The sequence below is a fragment of the Ciona robusta genome, chromosome 10 (assembly GCF_009617815.1).
Source record: "Ciona robusta chromosome 10, ASM961781v2".
Lineage (NCBI taxonomy): Eukaryota > Metazoa > Chordata > Ascidiacea > Phlebobranchia > Cionidae > Ciona > Ciona robusta.
This window is the reverse complement of record NC_143244.1, coordinates 789098-807263: the sequence shown is the minus strand read 5'-3', so window position 1 is coordinate 807263 and position 18166 is coordinate 789098. Positions and strand designations below refer to the sequence as shown.

Genomic DNA, 18166 nt, shown 5'->3' with positions numbered 1-18166 from the left:
ACCCGCGCACCCTCATAGTTATTGTTCAACGAATAATTGGCTTGTGCAATGTAATTCACATACGGTATAAAGTATTACGTATGTAGGTGGTGTAATGTTTCTACTTCCTCATTTAGTTGCGACACAAGTCCCTTGTTTTCCCACTGTCGCAACAAACGGGGTTAAATTTAACATAACAACGAAATATACACAAAGCTACACTAAGTTAAGACTCATAAAGGGGTTGTTACTTTTAACGGGTGGTTTATACAATACGATGTAAAAGTGTTTTTATCATCACGCTTTGAAGCAATAGTCTGCTGCATCGTTTCCTGGTAATTCAACAGAAACGTCGGTCGGTTGTAATGTTTATATTCAAGCTGTAAAATTTAACTGTTAATAAAAACAAGGTATATTCCATTGAAAACCTGTGTGATGTACCGCCTTCAACCATCAGCGGACAAACATCAAATAGTTTATGTTTCCCACCGAAGCGTGAAGTTCGTTACGGATGGTTTGTTTTTCAGAACTTGAGCCTAAATTTGCTACCAGTTGTGGCACAAAAACAACTACCAATTTAGTTTTCCAAATTGTTGCGCTGGTAACTAAACACCGCGAACTTAGACTCATCTCGTATTAAACAAGCACCCGCATAATATGTAATATTGATTATTCATAGTGTTTGGTATATTATGATATTCGCAAGATATTTTTGTGGCAGCGGTTGGAATTTTGTTCATACCATAGTTTGGCTTCTTGTGTGTTTGTTCAATGAACCCCCAGCTTCCAACGCAACGAACAATAGACATATATATGTAAATGCGACCGCACCGTTTGTGTTGTCACTACCTGTTGTTGCTACGGTTCGATCTGTTATTGCTACGGGATCCATGGGCGTTGCCTTTGATGTTGTTCTGTCTCTTGACGCTACCAAGTGGTAGAATCCGCATTGGTGGTAAAACAGTGCATACTAACACGTCACCATAAGGAATGAATTTGATTGGTTAATTCCTTCCTTGTGTTTTTTTTTGTGACGTAACAAACGACATTACCACTTCCTCGTTTTAATATATTACCACGTAATGCAATACAATGAAACAAATGCAGATATACGTAGATTATAAGGTACCATTTACGTCACCGTGACCGATGTTGCATATTTAATTATACAATAAATGCACAACATTATGTTAAGTTGAAGTGTTATGATGTATTTTTAACTTCAAAATAAATAAAATATTTTACAAATGTTGTTTTTCCATATGAATAAAACGTTCCGTTTGCAAACCGTTGCAACGTATTCGAAATATTCAACCGTATTTGAATATGCGAATTTGAATTGTAATTTTATATTTCCGTCATAATATATCAAGTAAACCGTTTTATACACGACGTTTATTCTCATAGAAGAACCCAGTGATGTCATTTCCGCGTAATATCGCTACATTATGTGATAATTGTATTGCGTGACGTCACTAGGATTCGTATTTCAAATTTTGGTCGCTCTGTTGCCACCCAGCGGCAGATAATATTGCTTTTAACGATTTTTTACCAAAACACAATTCCTTATCTCTTATCGTATACTAGATTTTATCAAAACAGTAAAAGTCTGTGTGACTGTGTAATTTGAGTTGATTTACTCGATTTCTTATCAAATTTTAATGGAGAATGCTATTTCTATTTTGAACTTTATGTTGTTTCTATTTACTATTCCTTTCGGGGATTTTACTTTAAACGGGACTCTTAATGACGGGAAATTCTCTATACCGAGAACTCTTATAGAAATCTTATTTCTTCCTATATGTTGTTGCCCATGTGAAGGATCTTACGACACCTACGAAAATATTTCGTGTTAAAGTCAGTAAGTAGTTAATTGCAACACAAAAACTGTTTATGGGTTTGAATTTGTAGCACAAATCAGTATAGTATTTGATATTTAATGGGAAACCCAATTTGTGGAGTATGGATGTGCTGCGACGATGAACATCCGTTAAAAGACGTAACATGTCTAGATGTCTTTACAGTGTAAGGGCCACCTCTGCTCTACACTTGAGGAACCTGGTTTTCTGACACAAAATTGTTTAGGAATAAAATATAAAGAAAATTAAAACATGTAATTTTGCAGCTTTGATTTGCAGATAATCCAGATACCACTAGGTTTACTTTATGATCATATTATGATGTCATTATGTCTTATATATCTTGCATTGTTTGGTAAGTGAATTTTTTTTTTGGAACAATAAAAAAATATTCCAGAATTGATTTGAACATCCTAATTTTAATGCCCAGTATTCACTAACTGGTTGTCTAAAAGTTTTTTAAATCTTCTAAAAAATAGTGACTTCCATATGTGGTTGCTCAAAAGCGAGTAAAATGTGTATGTAATATATCTAAACAATTAAATTTATGTATATTTAACTTAAATATATTTGTTCACAGTTGTAAGGAGCCACGGAGGTTCTGTATCTGAATTACAAGAACCTCCCCAACCAAAGCAAGCAACCAACACAGATGTTTCAATATCTGTTGTTGTTGAAAATATAAAAGTTTGGTCAATGGTGAACAACAGAGCCAAGAGGTCAACACAGTTATCTGTTGAGAGTCGAAACACTTTTCCCAAAAACCAGATTACTGACCAGCATCCTGGGAATCCAGGTAGTAGTAGAGCATAACACTTTTCAGCTTGTAAAATATTAAATGTCATTATTTTACAGATCTTATAAATCTTATATCCCTAATATCCTTACTCCTCCTACTTCTACTTCCAGTTTGGTGTTTGGTGTTTTGGACTTTAGATGTTTATCAAACATGTAAGTCATTTCATGTTTTTAACTTTGTCATTACTTGTTCTTTAAACAAACTTTTTCATGAGATGAGAGAGATGACTTAACCATTGGATGGAAGTTACTTTTGATTTTGTTTTCAATTCTCATTATTCCAATGTTCGTTTACCTCGTGTTCGAAATACGGACTAAAAAGAATCAGAAAAGAGGTGAAGTTTTATTTTATTTAAGCCACTGTTTTATAACTTGGGTACCATTGCACTTTATAATCTTAGATAAAGGTCACCTAAACAATTTTAACTTAAACAATATCTATGTGCAATACGTTAGTATCTTTGAATTCATTTAAATGGTATATAACATAAAGTGCAAGGAAGTACGATTTTAGGTATTAAAACAATAAAAACTTCTGTTGTTTTGAATTCAAATTCAAATTAAATTCAACATTTAAACACATTAAATATTACTTGCACAGTATCGCCCAAATCATGCTTTGGCAAAGATTGGAATTGTTGGTTTATATTTTGTGTTTTCCTTCCTTTACTACTTGGCATCATCATGTTTCGAACGTGGTATTCAACGATATTTAAACCATGTAAGTTGATGGAATTATTGATTTGTTAATGTTTTATCCTTGAAGGCATGAACACATGTATGTGTGAAACTTGTAAGTGTGTTATAAACACCTGATTACAATCCATTTTAAATATTTTATTGTTGTATTTATATCTGTCCCTTTATAACATCAAAATTAAACTAAAAGTATAATTTGATTCTTAAACTTGATATCATCCAATGTTTTTTAATACATAAGATTTAACCAAGTTAAATGTTTTGTATTTGAACCATAGATAATCTTCGTGAACCAAAACACCGAGTTCTACTATCCATCTACATTGTGTTGGGCTTCCCAATGCTTGTGTATTATCTTGTTGATTATTGTACTTATGTCAAAAAGAACAATGGGAGTACAACAAGTAAGTGTCATGTTACCATGGCGTGATTTTCATAACACAGGCACACCAAGTGATTACATATCGGCTGTTAAATTGCCAAGTGGAAAATTCTACTTACAAAGTTTTGTACGTGGTACTGCATTAGCTTGCACAAGTGCATGAACTAGGTCACCTATGTTATAACTTGTGAAGTTAAAGTTACCCCAAACAAACTTAAATAAGTTACATTCTTAACATGTTTTGCTATATAGGGCCTTCCTTTCCTAACCCAACCACAACCACAATGGGAAAACCGTCAACCAAACCAGATGCAGGTTTCAATGAAGTCACAGTAATTCCTAACGGTAATTATTAAACATGGGTTATCTATATATCATTTACATAGTTATGCTTTACTTGTGTTTATAAGATATCTATTTATTCAGAATATACAAGTGAATTCAGCAGTTGTTCATCATTGAGTTCTTTACCAAGAGGTTAGTTTGTGGTGTTTGTTTTTGTTTTAAATTTTCGCAACAAATTTGTATGTAGTGGAAACTATATAAGCTGTACAATTGCGCTTTTGTTTTTAGCTCCATCAGTAAGGAATATACATAAAGATGAAGCTGAAGTTGTTGATCCAATTTATGACCAACCACCAGGTGAAAGTGGTCAGTTATATAAGCTAACCATATATAGATATACCCTGTCCCTATGCATCTAAAAATATTCATTAGTTATCATATACTATGCATGTTGGAACCGCAATTATAAAATACAATACCAGTATTATATTAATCATTTGTTTTCAGATCAATCAGTAAGGAATGTTCATAAAGGTGAAGCTGGAGTTGATGTTGATCCAATATATGACCAACCACCAGGTAAAAGTGGTCGGTTATATAAAATCACTGATATATTTAACAATAGTTGTCTAACATGGATATGTAGATATGCATGCATGTCATGAAATTGATTATGATACCATATAAACAGTTATAGTATATGGTAACAGTTAAATTGATTATATTGTATTAATTAAGCAACAAAAACATTGTATATGGTTGAACCAGCAGCTGGGTTTGCCAAAAGATAGACACCTTGTCCTCACCTATGCATCTAAATATATTTATGTTGTCCCATACATCAGGGGTGTGCAACCTGAAGCCCATAAAGAAAAGCTGTCAACCCGCCAAGCCAGTTGTATATTTTCACTGAATTTATTTGGTTTGCACACCCCTATTATACATGATTAAAGAAGAAATTCTAAAACAGAACACCAGTATTATAACTTCTGAATGTTAGGATAAATGATTGAAGTTCATTTACATTTTTGATTTAATATAAATCACTCAATACCTATGGTATCCTACACTATGTATGGTTGGAGTTTGTATATATTTAATAAATTTAACTATAATATAGATGCTTATGTACAAAAGGATCAAATGCCCAATACTTCAGCCACACCCACAATAATATATGATGAACCATATGAATGTCCTATTGTATCAGGTACGTAACTAACTTTAGTGTTGTACTTACAAACTTCCATTGCATTGCTAACATTAATGTTAGAACTGTTTGTTATATATTACAAAACGTATAAATTTGTTTTTTTGTTTATTTTTTAAAACAATTTCAAAAACATTTTGTTTGAAATGATTAATTGGCTGAAAGTAAAATCCACCATGTTAAATTCTTTCTGTTTTTTTCCCATTGTAATTTAAAACTTCATTGTTAGGAAACAATGGAAACATGATAGTGACATCACAATCTATTCTTTACGAACAATCTCCCGTTAATCAAAATTACAAAGAAACAGGTGATTACAAACATCATTGTGCGCTCATTATTTAAAAATATGATCATTTGTTTGTATTATTACATCATACATACTTCGAAAGTTAGCTAATGGGACACATCTGGCTCAAATCTTATGTCTCCTGGTATTCCTAGCTGTGGGGCCTCAGCTATGTTGAAGCAATTACTTTTAAGTAACCTGTATCTATATATGATAGATTACTTTGGCTGGTTATATTTTACAACTATATTCATATATTGCGACTATAGTTTATCTATATTTGTTCGTTGTTTCATATTTAAAGAAATAACTTTATGCCGTTATTATTTTACAACAGAATATGAAAACACAAGACGTGAGAAACGTTCTGACTTTCCACCTTTGCCAAACCTTCCCCCACCTTTACCAATCGTTGAACCAATATACATGGAGACACAAAATTAACGGACAGTGGCACATATATAAATGTGTTATCAACATATTATACATAGTACTGTGGGATGAGAGGGGACACCTTTAGCTCATAATGTCCAAATATCCTGATTGTGTTTTAAACAATTAACAACTGCTATGGGGGAAGTAAGGATACGGTTTTATAATTTTTTCTTTGTTTACGACCAAATGGGACGAGAAAATGAATAAAAAGGCGTCCCATCTTCCCCAAACTACTATATGTTGGTTTCCTTTGAGAATAGAAGATTGGGTGTTAATGGATGATTTGATGTATAACATTAACAAGCCACCTAATTTAAATTACCTTTTGTTATGTTTATCATTTAATGATGTTATAACAGTCTATAATAGAAATGGGCATATTCTTCTTTAAATCTTAGTTTCCTCAGGATTTTAATACTGTACAAGTAAAACCACACCCATACATAATATATACTGTGATAAAATGTCTGTGTTGCAAGTATAAAGGTTACCGAATGACTTATTAAAGTGTAAACATGACTTGTTTACCTTTGTCTTTGCTTAAATTTCGAAGCCATCTTACTGTTGTACAATAACTGTGGTCTATCTTTTGATGTTTTTCTTATTCTTGCTCACTTTAAATGATCAACACTGTTTTCTTGACCCCTTATTTTACAAACTTTATATTCTGTAGTTTTTTGTTTTGAAATCAAAGTATTCTTTGTAGTCATAATACACATTTAACTTCACTGTGACGATACACTTTTAATATAAATCTTTATTTTCCAAACAGTGATAGATAGTGATAGATATTACTGTATTTATTGGACTGCATTCCAAACTTTAAGAAAAAGCACAGGTTTGACCGTCACAAGAACAATGAAAGAAAGCAACAACCAAAATACAAACAAATAATGAAACAAAACTGTTTGGAAGATCATCAAACTTAGAATACGGAATGTAATTGCACGAATTGGTGTAAGTTCCCATAATCATTTCATTAAAATTTTCTAATTTATGATTTTATCATTTAAACATAAAATACTTTGTTATTAGAAGTTAATCATATAAAGTAACCAATGGTTAAATCAATCAGAAATCTTGTAGAAAAATAGAAAACCGACTCGTTCTGGGACAATAAATAAACTTTCTTGCAACAAGTGTCTATGTAACAGAGAAGACTCACTGCAGCCCATCTTCTGATACGTTTTAACGAAAAGAAATCTTCTATTTAAACTTTCGCTTGATGCGCCTAGTGGTGAATTATGAGTGGATACGCTTGATTGGTTATTAACTGTGTACGAGGGCGTCATACGGAACTGTAAAAAGGAAATATAACATTACACATACCCTTCCTAAATATTACTAAACAATTTGCATCATAATTAAACACAATTTTGCATACAGTCCAAGCATATTATGACATAACAATGCCTTTAATAATGAACTTACTAAGGGGACAAAAATATCAACGAGCAAAATGCTGGTTATAGTTTGGTTTGGTATTTATCTGGTTTTCCACCTAAGTATTCCCCTTCAGGTTGGAACAGAGCAGTAATCTCATTGATGCTTCTTCCTTTTGTTTCAGGAACACGGAAATAAGTAAAGATCCAGAATATTGCGAGGAGGACGGCAAATATAATGAAGGTATAACCACCAATCTCAGCATTAATGGAAGGATACCTGTGTTGAGATGTAAATTAAATTTATTTGAAATAAATACAGGAAGCTAATAGTAAAGTAACATAAACGATTCCTCAATCTTCTCGCCTTTGTATACTATGTAGTAAGAAGTCATAAAATTTATTGATATAAGTGGAGTCTGTATATGTACGAAAAGCAAGGCAAATGTGTCATCTCTCAGCTCTTGTTTTCATACTATGTAATTACATAAAGTTTTCCTTTTAAGTTTAAATGTTAACCTCTATTATCACTGCTTTAGAATACATACCACAAACTGACTAACAATGATTTTATAAGAGGTTACCTACATATGTTATAAAATTTCTCAATTCCCGCAATCTCTTTGTATAAAGACCTGTTTGTATGTATTCCAAACAGATAATGATGTAATAGTAAACTTACGCAAGTCCGATTGTAAAGTTTCCGAGCCAGTTGACCAATCCAGCGATACTAACAGCAGCGGGACGAGCGGATTGGTTGAAGAGTTCGGCTGTGATAAACCAGGGAATGGAGCCGGGTCCGGTTTGAAAAAAAGCAACAAAGAGAAGAATTGGAACGAGTGTAAGCCATGATATGACGGTTGTACGATGCAAGTTTAGAAGAACCTGGAAAAATATGTGGATATTAGTTGATAAAGTCTAAATAGTACGGTGGCCTAAGATGGAAAGCAAAATCAAAGTTTGTAGTTAAAAACAATTGACAAAGTATAAAGTGAAAAGGTTAATTGGCAGCTGGTGGCTTAATGAGTTATGGAAGGTTGGGGTTTTGTTAGGACTTGTCAACTTTTAATTTAAACTGACATTAAACATTTGTATTGCATATTACAATTTATATGCAGAGTGGTTGGAACTGTATATTAGTACGACATAAAACATGTCTGTGGTTAAAGGCTCACTGCTATAACTTACTATAAAGCAACATGCTGCTCAAATATTGATGTAGTGGAAAGTCAGTAAATATTGAGGATTAACACTCGTTTGGCGCCTTGGCAAAGTGTTTAACAAGTCTGCCTTTAACCCAGAGGTAATGGGTTCAAGGCTCGTTGCTGCTACTACTGTGGGCGCATATGTCCTTGGGCGCCCGCCATACACTAAACGGCAATGCTTTAACCTAGTGATAACTAGTGGGTTGTCCAACTTGTTAGCCACACATAAAAAAAAACGAAAAAATTCCTGAAAATAATCACCACTAGAGTAGCATATATGGTAAAAGCAAGTTACATCAATAACATGTGTCCATTAGGCTGGTCTCTGATACTAGAAAGACAATAAAGAATGAATGTTAACATTCCTACTTACCACGAGTATAACAGAGCAAACACACATCCCCCCTAAGCCAATCAAATGCAAGATTCTTCGCCCTGCGTGTTCAATCAATAACAAACTGACAATCGTCATGACAACGTTAACCACGCCCACCCCAACTGTTGTCAGTCCGCTGTAAAATAAAGTCCTCTTTGTAAAAATGTCGTTATTTTATAGTTATATAAATTATAATAGGCATGCGGTTTTGTTACAGTTTAACGGCTATTGCTTTACCTAGTCGTTCGATTTTTAAAATGTTTGGTTCAGAAACAACTACGAAAAAACGTTTTTTTAGTTTTGCTCCCACATGTTTAATCAGTAACGCCATTTTAAAGTTTCAAAAACGCGCCAACCAATGCAATAAAAAATCGTATTGTTTCGTCACACAATCTACTCTGTGCTTCATCGGTTATTGGGAAACATTTATTACGTAACCAATACTCGATTATTATGTGATAAGCAAGATAGCTGGTACAATATTACACTTTTGGGTGTAACAAGTAATGCCATGCAAGAGCAATATTATTATTGTTGTAACGTTTATTAATAAAGCTAATGATTAAACAGATGCTGTGTTTTTCTCGCCAAAAACGCGTTTGTGCCGGATATGTAACAAACACCTGTCATATTATTGTCGGTTTTTAACCCTGAACAATTGCATATATGTAGATTATTAAACAGTAAACATATTTAACTTTAGTTTAAGCTGAAAGCCATAAACACTTACGTGTATTCTTCTGGAATACCAGCTGCTATGAACAGTTGGGTCGAGTAATAGAACACTGCATTAATACCGGACAATTGCTGTGATAGTTGCATCACAATTGCAATTATGAGCGGTTTTCGAAGATAAGAGACGGTGAAAAGTTCTATGATAGCTGTAAGAAAAAACTGAATGAACGAATGTAACTTACTTATTCTTGCATGGCGGGCACTAAAAGCCGTTAGAACACCGGTGTTTTGTTTTATACACCGTGCTCGCTTACGAGTTACTACATGTGTAACTTTATGGATGATTGTTTTTATACTTTGTACATAAGCATGCGGGAGCAATCAAACGGGATATACAAACGTTGCCTGACTACTTTGTACAACAGTATTAGCTTTGTTGGAGATGTTTTATCATACCGCATTCGTGGACCCGTTTTAACAGACTTAGAACTTCCATAATACGTCAAACTTAGAAGTACATTTTCTGATCCATTCATTTCATGCATATACGTACGCAGTTTCTTACACAACACAAAAGCTTGCCACTAACGAATAAATAAAGCGATAAAAGTCATTTTACTTGTTTTTCTTTCCGTCGCGTTGGCTTGATGCTCGATTCTCATGTTATTCATTTCTTCTTTGACATCGTAATGATTACCGCGCAACCATTGTAAAGCTTCCCGCGCTTCTTCTTCTTTGTTCATTTTCACCAAGAGGAATCTAACAATAGTCGTTTTTAATCGATTATGATGGAACGCGATGTAACATGGCCAGTTTAATCTAGAAAAGGTGGTGAAAAAATAAGGCTAATTTTATTTAAAAGTTCGCTTGGACTAAGGTGATGCCTTGATCATTCTCAGTCAGATGTGTCGGTCCAGCGCCGTGTGTTGTATACATTGGTTCAATGGATTTCATTCATTTATCTTTGCGTTGTTAGAGCGCTAGTCTCCCAGAGTATTTGGGTACCGGACTAGAGGCTTAACGCTGCCAACGTGAGCTCTGCCACTATTGTGGACGTATATTGTCTTTAGGCAATACGCTCTAATAGAGTGTACAAATTTTTTGGCCGAACTAAAAAAATCCAAATATTTACTCACATTTTTAATAATATGTGGGAACACTAACAGGCGAGTACGACGTGTGTGAAACATAACAGCGGATTATGTGCGTGCTGTGGTATAGCTATCATTTCCCCAATCAGACATAACTATTACATTCGGTATTTGTTTTGTTAAATTTACGATCAGTGGCGAAGCAGCATAGAGGTATAAAGCAGATGACCAAAAATATGACGATTTTTGAAATTCGAAAGATCGGTCGAAAACAAGTCACATGGATATATCATGTGGTCGTTGTCTATTGTTTAACTTCCGGGGCTGCGTATTTCCCACCGTTCCTATATCTTGTGTGGGCGGACAACTCAGTATTGTTATAAGTTTATACCCATACGCGTTGACCATACAAGTGACTAGGCCAGTGAACGAAAACAGGTCAATTCGCATTTATTCAGGCGCTGCACATTGCGAAAAATCCGCCGATTTATTCTGTGGTTGCTGTAAGAACCCAGATCATCGTCGAGAAAGAATCTCTATTATGTAACTTGCTGCTGGGAGCCACGCGTTAATAGAAGATTTGTTCACACCCATTGTTTGTTTTGTCGGAATTTAATTTGTTATCGAGGTAGCATTCAGGGCTGTTGTGTAAGAATAATCGTTGAAGGTCATGTCCCAAAAACTAGACCATGTAAATATGATTTTGCCTCTAAATTATATTCGGAAACATACAGATGTAAGGTTTCGTGCGTCCTATTAATTACACAAGATGGGGTGAGGTCGCTAATCACTGACGAGAGTTTGCTCAACCTCTACTAATGGCAGCACATCTGCACGCACTATTGTGTGGGTTAGTGCAAATAAATGATTGGTACGTAATGGTTTGGGGTTAATGCAAGGGCAAATATATTTTGCGGTGTTCCTGATGGATCTTTTAAAATTAAATCTTTCATTCACCTCAGAGAATATACGGCCTGAAATACTTCAATTAGGGGTTTGTAAAAATAGGTGTGCAAATATAGTGTCCGGCAGAACACTAACATGGTATTTGTTCGGAACGATAAAAAGGACATTCTTTCAATTGCAAACATTTGCACTTTAAACAGCTTATATTTATTGAACAAAGATTGCAATCGCGTGTTTGGATCGCGAACGCTAAATAATTTGTTTGAGAGCAAGTGATCTAGATCGTATTTTGCTGATTCATTCCCTTGTAGCTTTTTAAAATATAATTTAACATCATGTCAAATGTGACACACTCGGCAATATTAGTGTATAGTGGGTCATCTTTATTATTTACAAGTTGTTCACATTTTAGTGGGAAACATTTGCCAAAATACTTCTGCCTCGGTTTTGAAGGAAATATTTAAAGAGGAAATATTTATATATTAGCAGCATTAATCATTTGTGTTCGAAACGCGTTTAACCATACCATGTAGACATCGAATGAATTAATAAACCTCGTTTTATTTTAGCGTTGGGTAGCAACGACAGCCACAACACGGATGCGTTATTTGACACATCTTATTCGGATGCGTTATTTGCAACTCGTATTTATCAGTTTTGAGGTTCCCATTACTGCATAGCTTAAATAAAAAATGATTACCAGTGCCGTTGCCTTGCCTTGAAAGACTATTTTTATAAATTAAGTTTCTGTTGTTACGAAGGTCACTAACCTAGGACTGTCCGGGCAAAATGGGATAACTGCAAGTTGAAAAATAGCGAAGACACCCGTCAATGCAAGGAGTAGAGGCCACAACGTTGGTGTCCCAAGTAACCACCGTAGTCCCAGTACCTGTGATGTATTTGTGGATATAGAGCTATCGAAAAAGATGGAATACCTTTAACACCTAAATCCCTTATTTCCTAGTCGTGTTTTTAACCACGCTCTTTTACAGTCGTGATGCTGCGGTTATATATTTACGTTAGTATTCTTTGTTTGGTACCAAACGGGATGATAATAAGAATAAAAACATGAACCATCTTACCCCACTATAACACAGCCACAGAAACGATTACGTAACAATGACGTCGTCATACCTGTGACAAAAGCATTGAAGTCACCACCCCGAATTGGCCCAGAGTTCCAAACACCCCCCTGTATTTAACTGGAGCTATCTCGGTAAGATACATTGGTGCAATGCCCATGTTGATACCACTGTTAATGCCGATAATGAAACGACCTATCAAGAAACATATTGGATTACATAATCATGTGATCACTGGTGTAAACCGGATGAATGCGGGCTTATCTACAGTTTATCTTCCCGCATATGTTGTTACCGCTATAAAAGTCGGATATGTTACCCACCGCAGTATAATGGTATCACCATATTGCAGTTTCCTATTGTGTAGCAGAGCGGGGAAAGCCGGGACACCTTTAGCACATAATATCCAAATACATAATATCAAAATCCTGACCATGTTTTAAACAACTAACAACGATATATGGGAGTCGTAAGGATGCGGTTTTATAATTCCTTGGATGTCCTTTGTTTACTACCAAATGAAACAGGAAAATAGAATAAAAAGGTGTTCCATCTTCCCCGCCCTACTATATATACAGTAGGGTGGGGGAAGATACAAGATAGGACACCTTTTAACTCCATTTTCTTGTCCCGTTTAGTAATAAACAAAGAACATTTACAGAATCATAAAACTATATCCTCACGACTCCCATAGACCGTTGTTAATTTTTAAAACACGATCAGGATATTTGTATATTATGTGCTAAAGGTGTCCCATCTTTCCCCACCCTACTATATATATATTGGCTTTTAACTGACGTATGTATTTTCAACTTGTAAAGTAGCTTCTCACTCGGTAGGTTGTGATTTAGTCGGGTCACTGATATAATAGAGGCCTCGATGGTATTTTTGTTTTGACCTTGATTTTGGTTAACTTGTTTTTATAGTACGCCTACAAAAGTTGCGTGACATCTAGTTTGGGGATTTGGATGACCAATGCTACGCTATTAGTTTATACTGGATATCACGTTCGTATCCCAATAACGTTGACAGCGGACATAAAACATGAACTTTAGAATCGCCGATCCACACTTAAGCACAAATATATCGCTTACCAATAATCAGCATTTCGAAGGAGCCGGCCAGTTCAGAGAAGCCCATTAAAGCGGCGCCCAATATGGCAGTGATGTTATTATACAGCATTGATTTCTTGAGGCCGTATCTTTCAGCGGCCACTCCCGCACATAGAGATCCTATCATACCCCCGACAGCGGTAACGGCTACGGTGAATCCCCACAACAGGTTGAGCGTAGAAGCCGTAATTGGATGACCGTAACTTGATTAGAAATAGATCAATGATAATTGTGTAGGTATTGGGTAATATACGTATATGGCATATCAGTGTCTGTAATATTAACATATGCTAAACATATGCAACTGACAACCTGGCTTAATTTTAAATTAAGGCGACGAAAACGCGCAAATATATAAATTATTTAGTAACGCTAATATGAGGTTGGGCGCATTTGTTGGTTAACGGTTTTTATCTTACTGTGAATCGAATGTTTTAGTAAACAAAAAGCTGAATACAGCGTGATGCCACGGACGATTTGTTCTTATTGTAAGCACCAAGTTTCGTATATAAAGTTCCCGATAAAACGTGGATAGATGGATTGTGTGTTTGGCAACTTGTGCAAGCTGGTCCTCGGACAAGACGCGTCATATCCTTTTGATCATGCGCCACTCGCTATAGCCACCCTTAACTTTTTCGAGAATGTAAACAAAGCCCCACCCATATTTCATATTATAGCACAACCATGAAAGGAATTCATTGTATCACCCGGCATTGTATTTTGTGAGATACAAATGCGCTGCCACTACTCGTCGATATAGGTAAAGCGACCTCGCGTTTTAACGAAATATTTATATTTCAATGAATGCAACTCTATACGTATGGTAGGGTGGGGTAAAATGGGTCACCTTTTCGTTCTATTATCTAAACCCATTTGTAGTAAAAAAAACATAAGTTGAATTAAAAAACCGTATCATCACGACTCTCATAGACTGTTGCTAAGTGTTTAAACACGGTCAGCATATTTGGATGTTATGTGCCAAAGGTGTCCTATCTTCCCGCCTCAACTTATTATATATAAACTCCTTTTTATATGTTTTTGTAATTACGCTCTTCGATACCGCAACCTAAAAAAACAAGTTACTTTACCCCCACCAATACATAATAATTTAATCGGCAATTTTGAGCGTGCTATAACGACTGTCGTTTTTCTGGGATAAGGTAAGGTTAAAGCAAGTTCAATTAAATCATATAAACTAGACTAGATGAACAATTTTGCCCGTAAACCAAATTCCTTTACTGCGAACCACGCGACAAAAAGTTTTGTGATTTCCGGTCGAGGTCTTTACTTTTCCAATTTGGTAAATTTCTACGCATTTCTTTATAGGAAACGTATGTAATATGTAGGGTTACGTGCCTTTTTGGACCTTAACGAAATAGTTTTTCATTAAAAATGGATGATTTTAATAGCTATTTGGCCAGTGTTTTCAATAAATAAAACGGTTCAGAAATTGTAAAGATTTAGAAACAGCGTTAAAAGGTATCTTTGCTCACCGATTGAGGAACGTAACGTTGTAGAATTGTTCAATAGTTTTCTGTGGTGCGTTTATGACGCCTGTGTTGTAACCGAACTGAAACGTAGACCCAACAACAGCCATCGAGGTTGCCAACACGAGTGTTTTGGTCACGCCGGCTTCGTCCGCCATTATTTTTTTTTACTAACACAAGCGCCAAGCTCAAACCTCAACCTAACATATAAACAAAGTAATTTAACAGAATAGTGGATGCGTATAGTGCTCTTGTAAGTAAACAATACTCGATTCACACTTGCTCTACTTTGGCAATTTAACTATCACAGCTTTGAGCGCTATTTGCACTTGAGTATATAACAATCTGTTCACAGGCCTGGTTTTCCATTGTAGGCACTAGCTCGTTCTATCCTTGTATAGTTTGTATTGCCAGAAGTCGTTTTAAAGCTGACATCCTGTCTCATATGGTGTTGTAATTAGATGGGTTTCATTGCAGTAAGCTTTATGTATTCTTGTGTGTGTTATGAATGCTGGGCTACATTTAAAGGTCAAGTTAGCTTTAGGACGGTAGCTGAACAAATACAGTAATCGTTAAGCTCGTTAACACTACTTTAAACATCATGGCAGACATATTTGTTGTGCATTATAACGCTGAACAAAGTCCACTACTGCTATGTCGTCTGCGGTTAGCCATATCTCGAACATTCGTTGTTGAAAACGTCAACCCAACCGCCTTGACTGCCTCGTTTATATAACCAACTAGTACCTCAGTTGTATTAGTTTATATACGGCTAAACAAGCTTACGTAACAGTTTGTTATGATGTACCTTCAGCGCGTTATACAACTCGTGACACCAACCAACCCCAATACAATGTAAAACGAGTCATCTCTGTTTGAGAAAAAGAAAAACGTTCTCGCTTTTGCCCACGTGGATTGCCTGCGCCGAAAATCGAGTTATGAGAATCCCCTGTGCGGCCTTTGGCTGCCCTGCGGAAACGCTAACTTCCTAACTCCAGTGTTTTGTGGGAAACAGATAATGTTTGCATCAGTTGTTATCTTTTAAACACAGACACCCTTACTTGTATACTTCGCCCTGTGTGTTTGCCTAACTGTGTAACTATCTTGGTTTGGTGTTAAATTCAAAGTTACATTCGCTCAAAACGACCTTTTGGTTTTGTAGCGCTGACCTTTATAAAGTGCGAATGGGCCACTTTATACTTTAAAATTCTTATACTTCGTGCCTGTTCTACACCCCTAAAAAATTCGGGTTTAATGTTATTTATATAGTACTGTGAGGTAAGATGGCTGCCGTTTGCAAATGATATCTCACATTCCCAATCGCGTTTTTGACAATTAACAACATTCTCTTAGAGCCATGAGAATACGGCTAAATCAATCTGTAAATAACCTTTGTTTACTACCAAATAGAACCATAAAAAAATAAAACTTGGACCACCTTGCCCCGAACTACTATATTAGGTACGGCCGATTCATCCTCACATTAATCATAACTGAAACATCCCAGCTGTCCTACATTCAAGCTTCCGCTAACCAGGATAACAGGATGTGCCATTTACTGATGACTTTACGTTTCCTGTTAATTTCCAACGCAAGTTAAATATATCACTGATAACTCTCAACCCATGACTACCGAAACTGTAAAAGGTGTAGAAACCCAGCTTAAAGGAACTCAAAAACAACCCAAGAAAATTATAACGTGTTGGTACTGCAGGTTTCTTGCGCTGGTTACCTACAGTACACCAAGAAATATCTCTGAAACCGAATATTTTTCCCGGAAGAGCTTTATTATTGTTTATTCTACCATGTTTTTAAAACTTGGTTTATCATTTGCATGTATCGTAGATACATCGTATACGATTTACCAGTCATTTCTTAATTTACACAGCTGTGTAACTAAACAATAATTTGAACTAAAATTTGTTACTTTTGGATCCTCGATTAAAGTGGGAATTTTATCATTTCTATGTTTTTATCGGCCTACTAAAAGGGGATTCCCCATGTTATCACATTCGATAGTAAGTTGACTACGTTGGGGTAAGATGGTTCATGTTTTCATTTTAATGTATGTAGTAGGTTGGGGTAAGATGGTTCATGTTTTTATTCAAATGTATGTAGTAGGTTGGGGTAAGATGGTTCATGTTTTCATTTGAATGTATGTAGTAGGTTGGGGTAAGATGGTTCATGTTTTTATTCAAATGTATGTAGTAGGTTGGGGTAAGATGGTTCATGTTTTTATTTAAATGTATGTAGGAGGTTGGGGTAAGATGGTTCATGTTTTTTTATTTAAATGTATGTAGTAGGTTGGGGTAAGATGGTTCACGTTATTGTTTAAATGTATGCAGTAGGTTGGGGTAAGATGGTTCATGTTTTTATTCAAATGTATGTAGTAGGTTGGGGTAAGATGGTTCATGTAATTATTTAAATGTATGTAGTACGTTGGGGTAAAATGGTTCACGTTATTGTTTAAATGTATGCAGTAGGTTGGGGTAAGATGGTTCGTGGTTTTATTCAAATGTATGAAGTAGGTTGGGGTAAGATGGTTCATGTTTTCATTTAAATGTATGTAGTAGGTTGGGGTAAGATGGTTCATGTTTTCATTCAAATGTATGTAGTAGGTTGGGGTAAGATGGTTCATGTTTTCATTCAAATGTATGTAGTAGGTTGGGGTAAGATGGTTCATGTTTTTATTCAAATGTATGTAGTAGGCTGGGGTAAGATGGTTCATGTTTTCATTCAAATGTATGTAGTAGGCTGGGGTAAGATGGTTCATGTTTTCATTCAAATGTATGTAGTAGGCTGGGGTAAGATGGTTCATGTTTTCATTCAAATGTATGTAGTAGGCTGGGGTAAGATGGTTTATGTTTTTATTCAAATGTATGTAGTAGGTTGGGGTAAGATGGTTCGTGGTTTT

At 35.4% G+C, this 18166-nt stretch overlaps 2 protein-coding genes across 6 annotated transcripts; one reads left to right on the top strand and one right to left on the bottom strand.

The window, feature by feature from the left end:
* The first annotated feature begins 1344 nt into the window (after positions 1-1344).
* On the top strand, positions 1345-6708 carry LOC149729282 (uncharacterized). 4 transcript variants are annotated; one of them, XM_089885745.1, is made up of 14 exons: positions 1345-1840; positions 2118-2193; positions 2419-2634; positions 2694-2789; positions 2852-2971; positions 3238-3357; positions 3614-3739; positions 3970-4062; positions 4144-4194; positions 4291-4368; positions 4510-4581; positions 5123-5212; positions 5442-5522; positions 5839-6708. In XM_089885745.1, exons 2-14 carry the CDS (start codon positions 2157-2159, stop codon positions 5943-5945), a joined length of 1287 nt encoding a protein of 428 aa, XP_089741871.1. In that variant the 5' UTR covers positions 1345-1840; positions 2118-2156; the 3' UTR covers positions 5946-6708. The 4 variants fall into 4 exon arrangements, with proteins under 4 accessions (XP_089741871.1, XP_089741872.1, XP_089741873.1 ...); XM_089885746.1 differs by having other exon boundaries at positions 1346-2193; positions 4291-4359; XM_089885747.1 differs by lacking the exon at positions 4510-4581 and having other exon boundaries at positions 1346-2193.
* A 7-nt stretch (positions 6709-6715) lies between these two features.
* Positions 6716-15477, bottom strand: LOC149729281 (solute carrier family 2, facilitated glucose transporter member 1-like). Of its 2 annotated transcripts, none has more exons than XM_089885744.1 (10): positions 15259-15477; positions 13748-13968; positions 12706-12848; positions 12342-12460; positions 10194-10333; positions 9630-9780; positions 8897-9035; positions 8001-8203; positions 7438-7598; positions 6716-7234 (listed from the first exon to the last, which is right to left on the bottom strand). In XM_089885744.1, exons 1-10 carry the CDS (start codon positions 15408-15410, stop codon positions 7206-7208), a joined length of 1458 nt encoding a protein of 485 aa, XP_089741870.1. In that variant the 5' UTR covers positions 15411-15477; the 3' UTR covers positions 6716-7205. The 2 variants fall into 2 exon arrangements, with proteins under 2 accessions (XP_089741870.1, XP_089741869.1); XM_089885743.1 differs by having other exon boundaries at positions 7368-7598; positions 15259-15476.
* Positions 15478-18166: the final 2689 nt, after the last annotated feature.

Coding starts and splice junctions, on each gene's coding strand:
- LOC149729281 (XM_089885743.1), bottom strand. CDS start 15,410: ATGGCGGACGAAGCCGGCGTGACCAAAACACTCGTGTTGGCAACCTCG. Junction 12,849..13,747: donor CTTCGAAATGCTGATTATTG/GTAAGCGATATA, acceptor GTTTCTTGATAG/GTCGTTTCATTATCGGCATT. Junction 12,461..12,705: donor CTTCAATGCTTTTGTCACAG/GTATGACGACGT, acceptor AATACATCACAG/GTACTGGGACTACGGTGGTT.
- LOC149729282 (XM_089885745.1), top strand. CDS start 2,157: ATGATGTCATTATGTCTTATATATCTTGCATTGTTTG. Junction 2,790..2,851: donor TTTAGATGTTTATCAAACAT/GTAAGTCATTTC, acceptor CTTTTTCATGAG/ATGAGAGAGATGACTTAACC. Junction 4,195..4,290: donor ATTGAGTTCTTTACCAAGAG/GTTAGTTTGTGG, acceptor TTTTGTTTTTAG/CTCCATCAGTAAGGAATATA.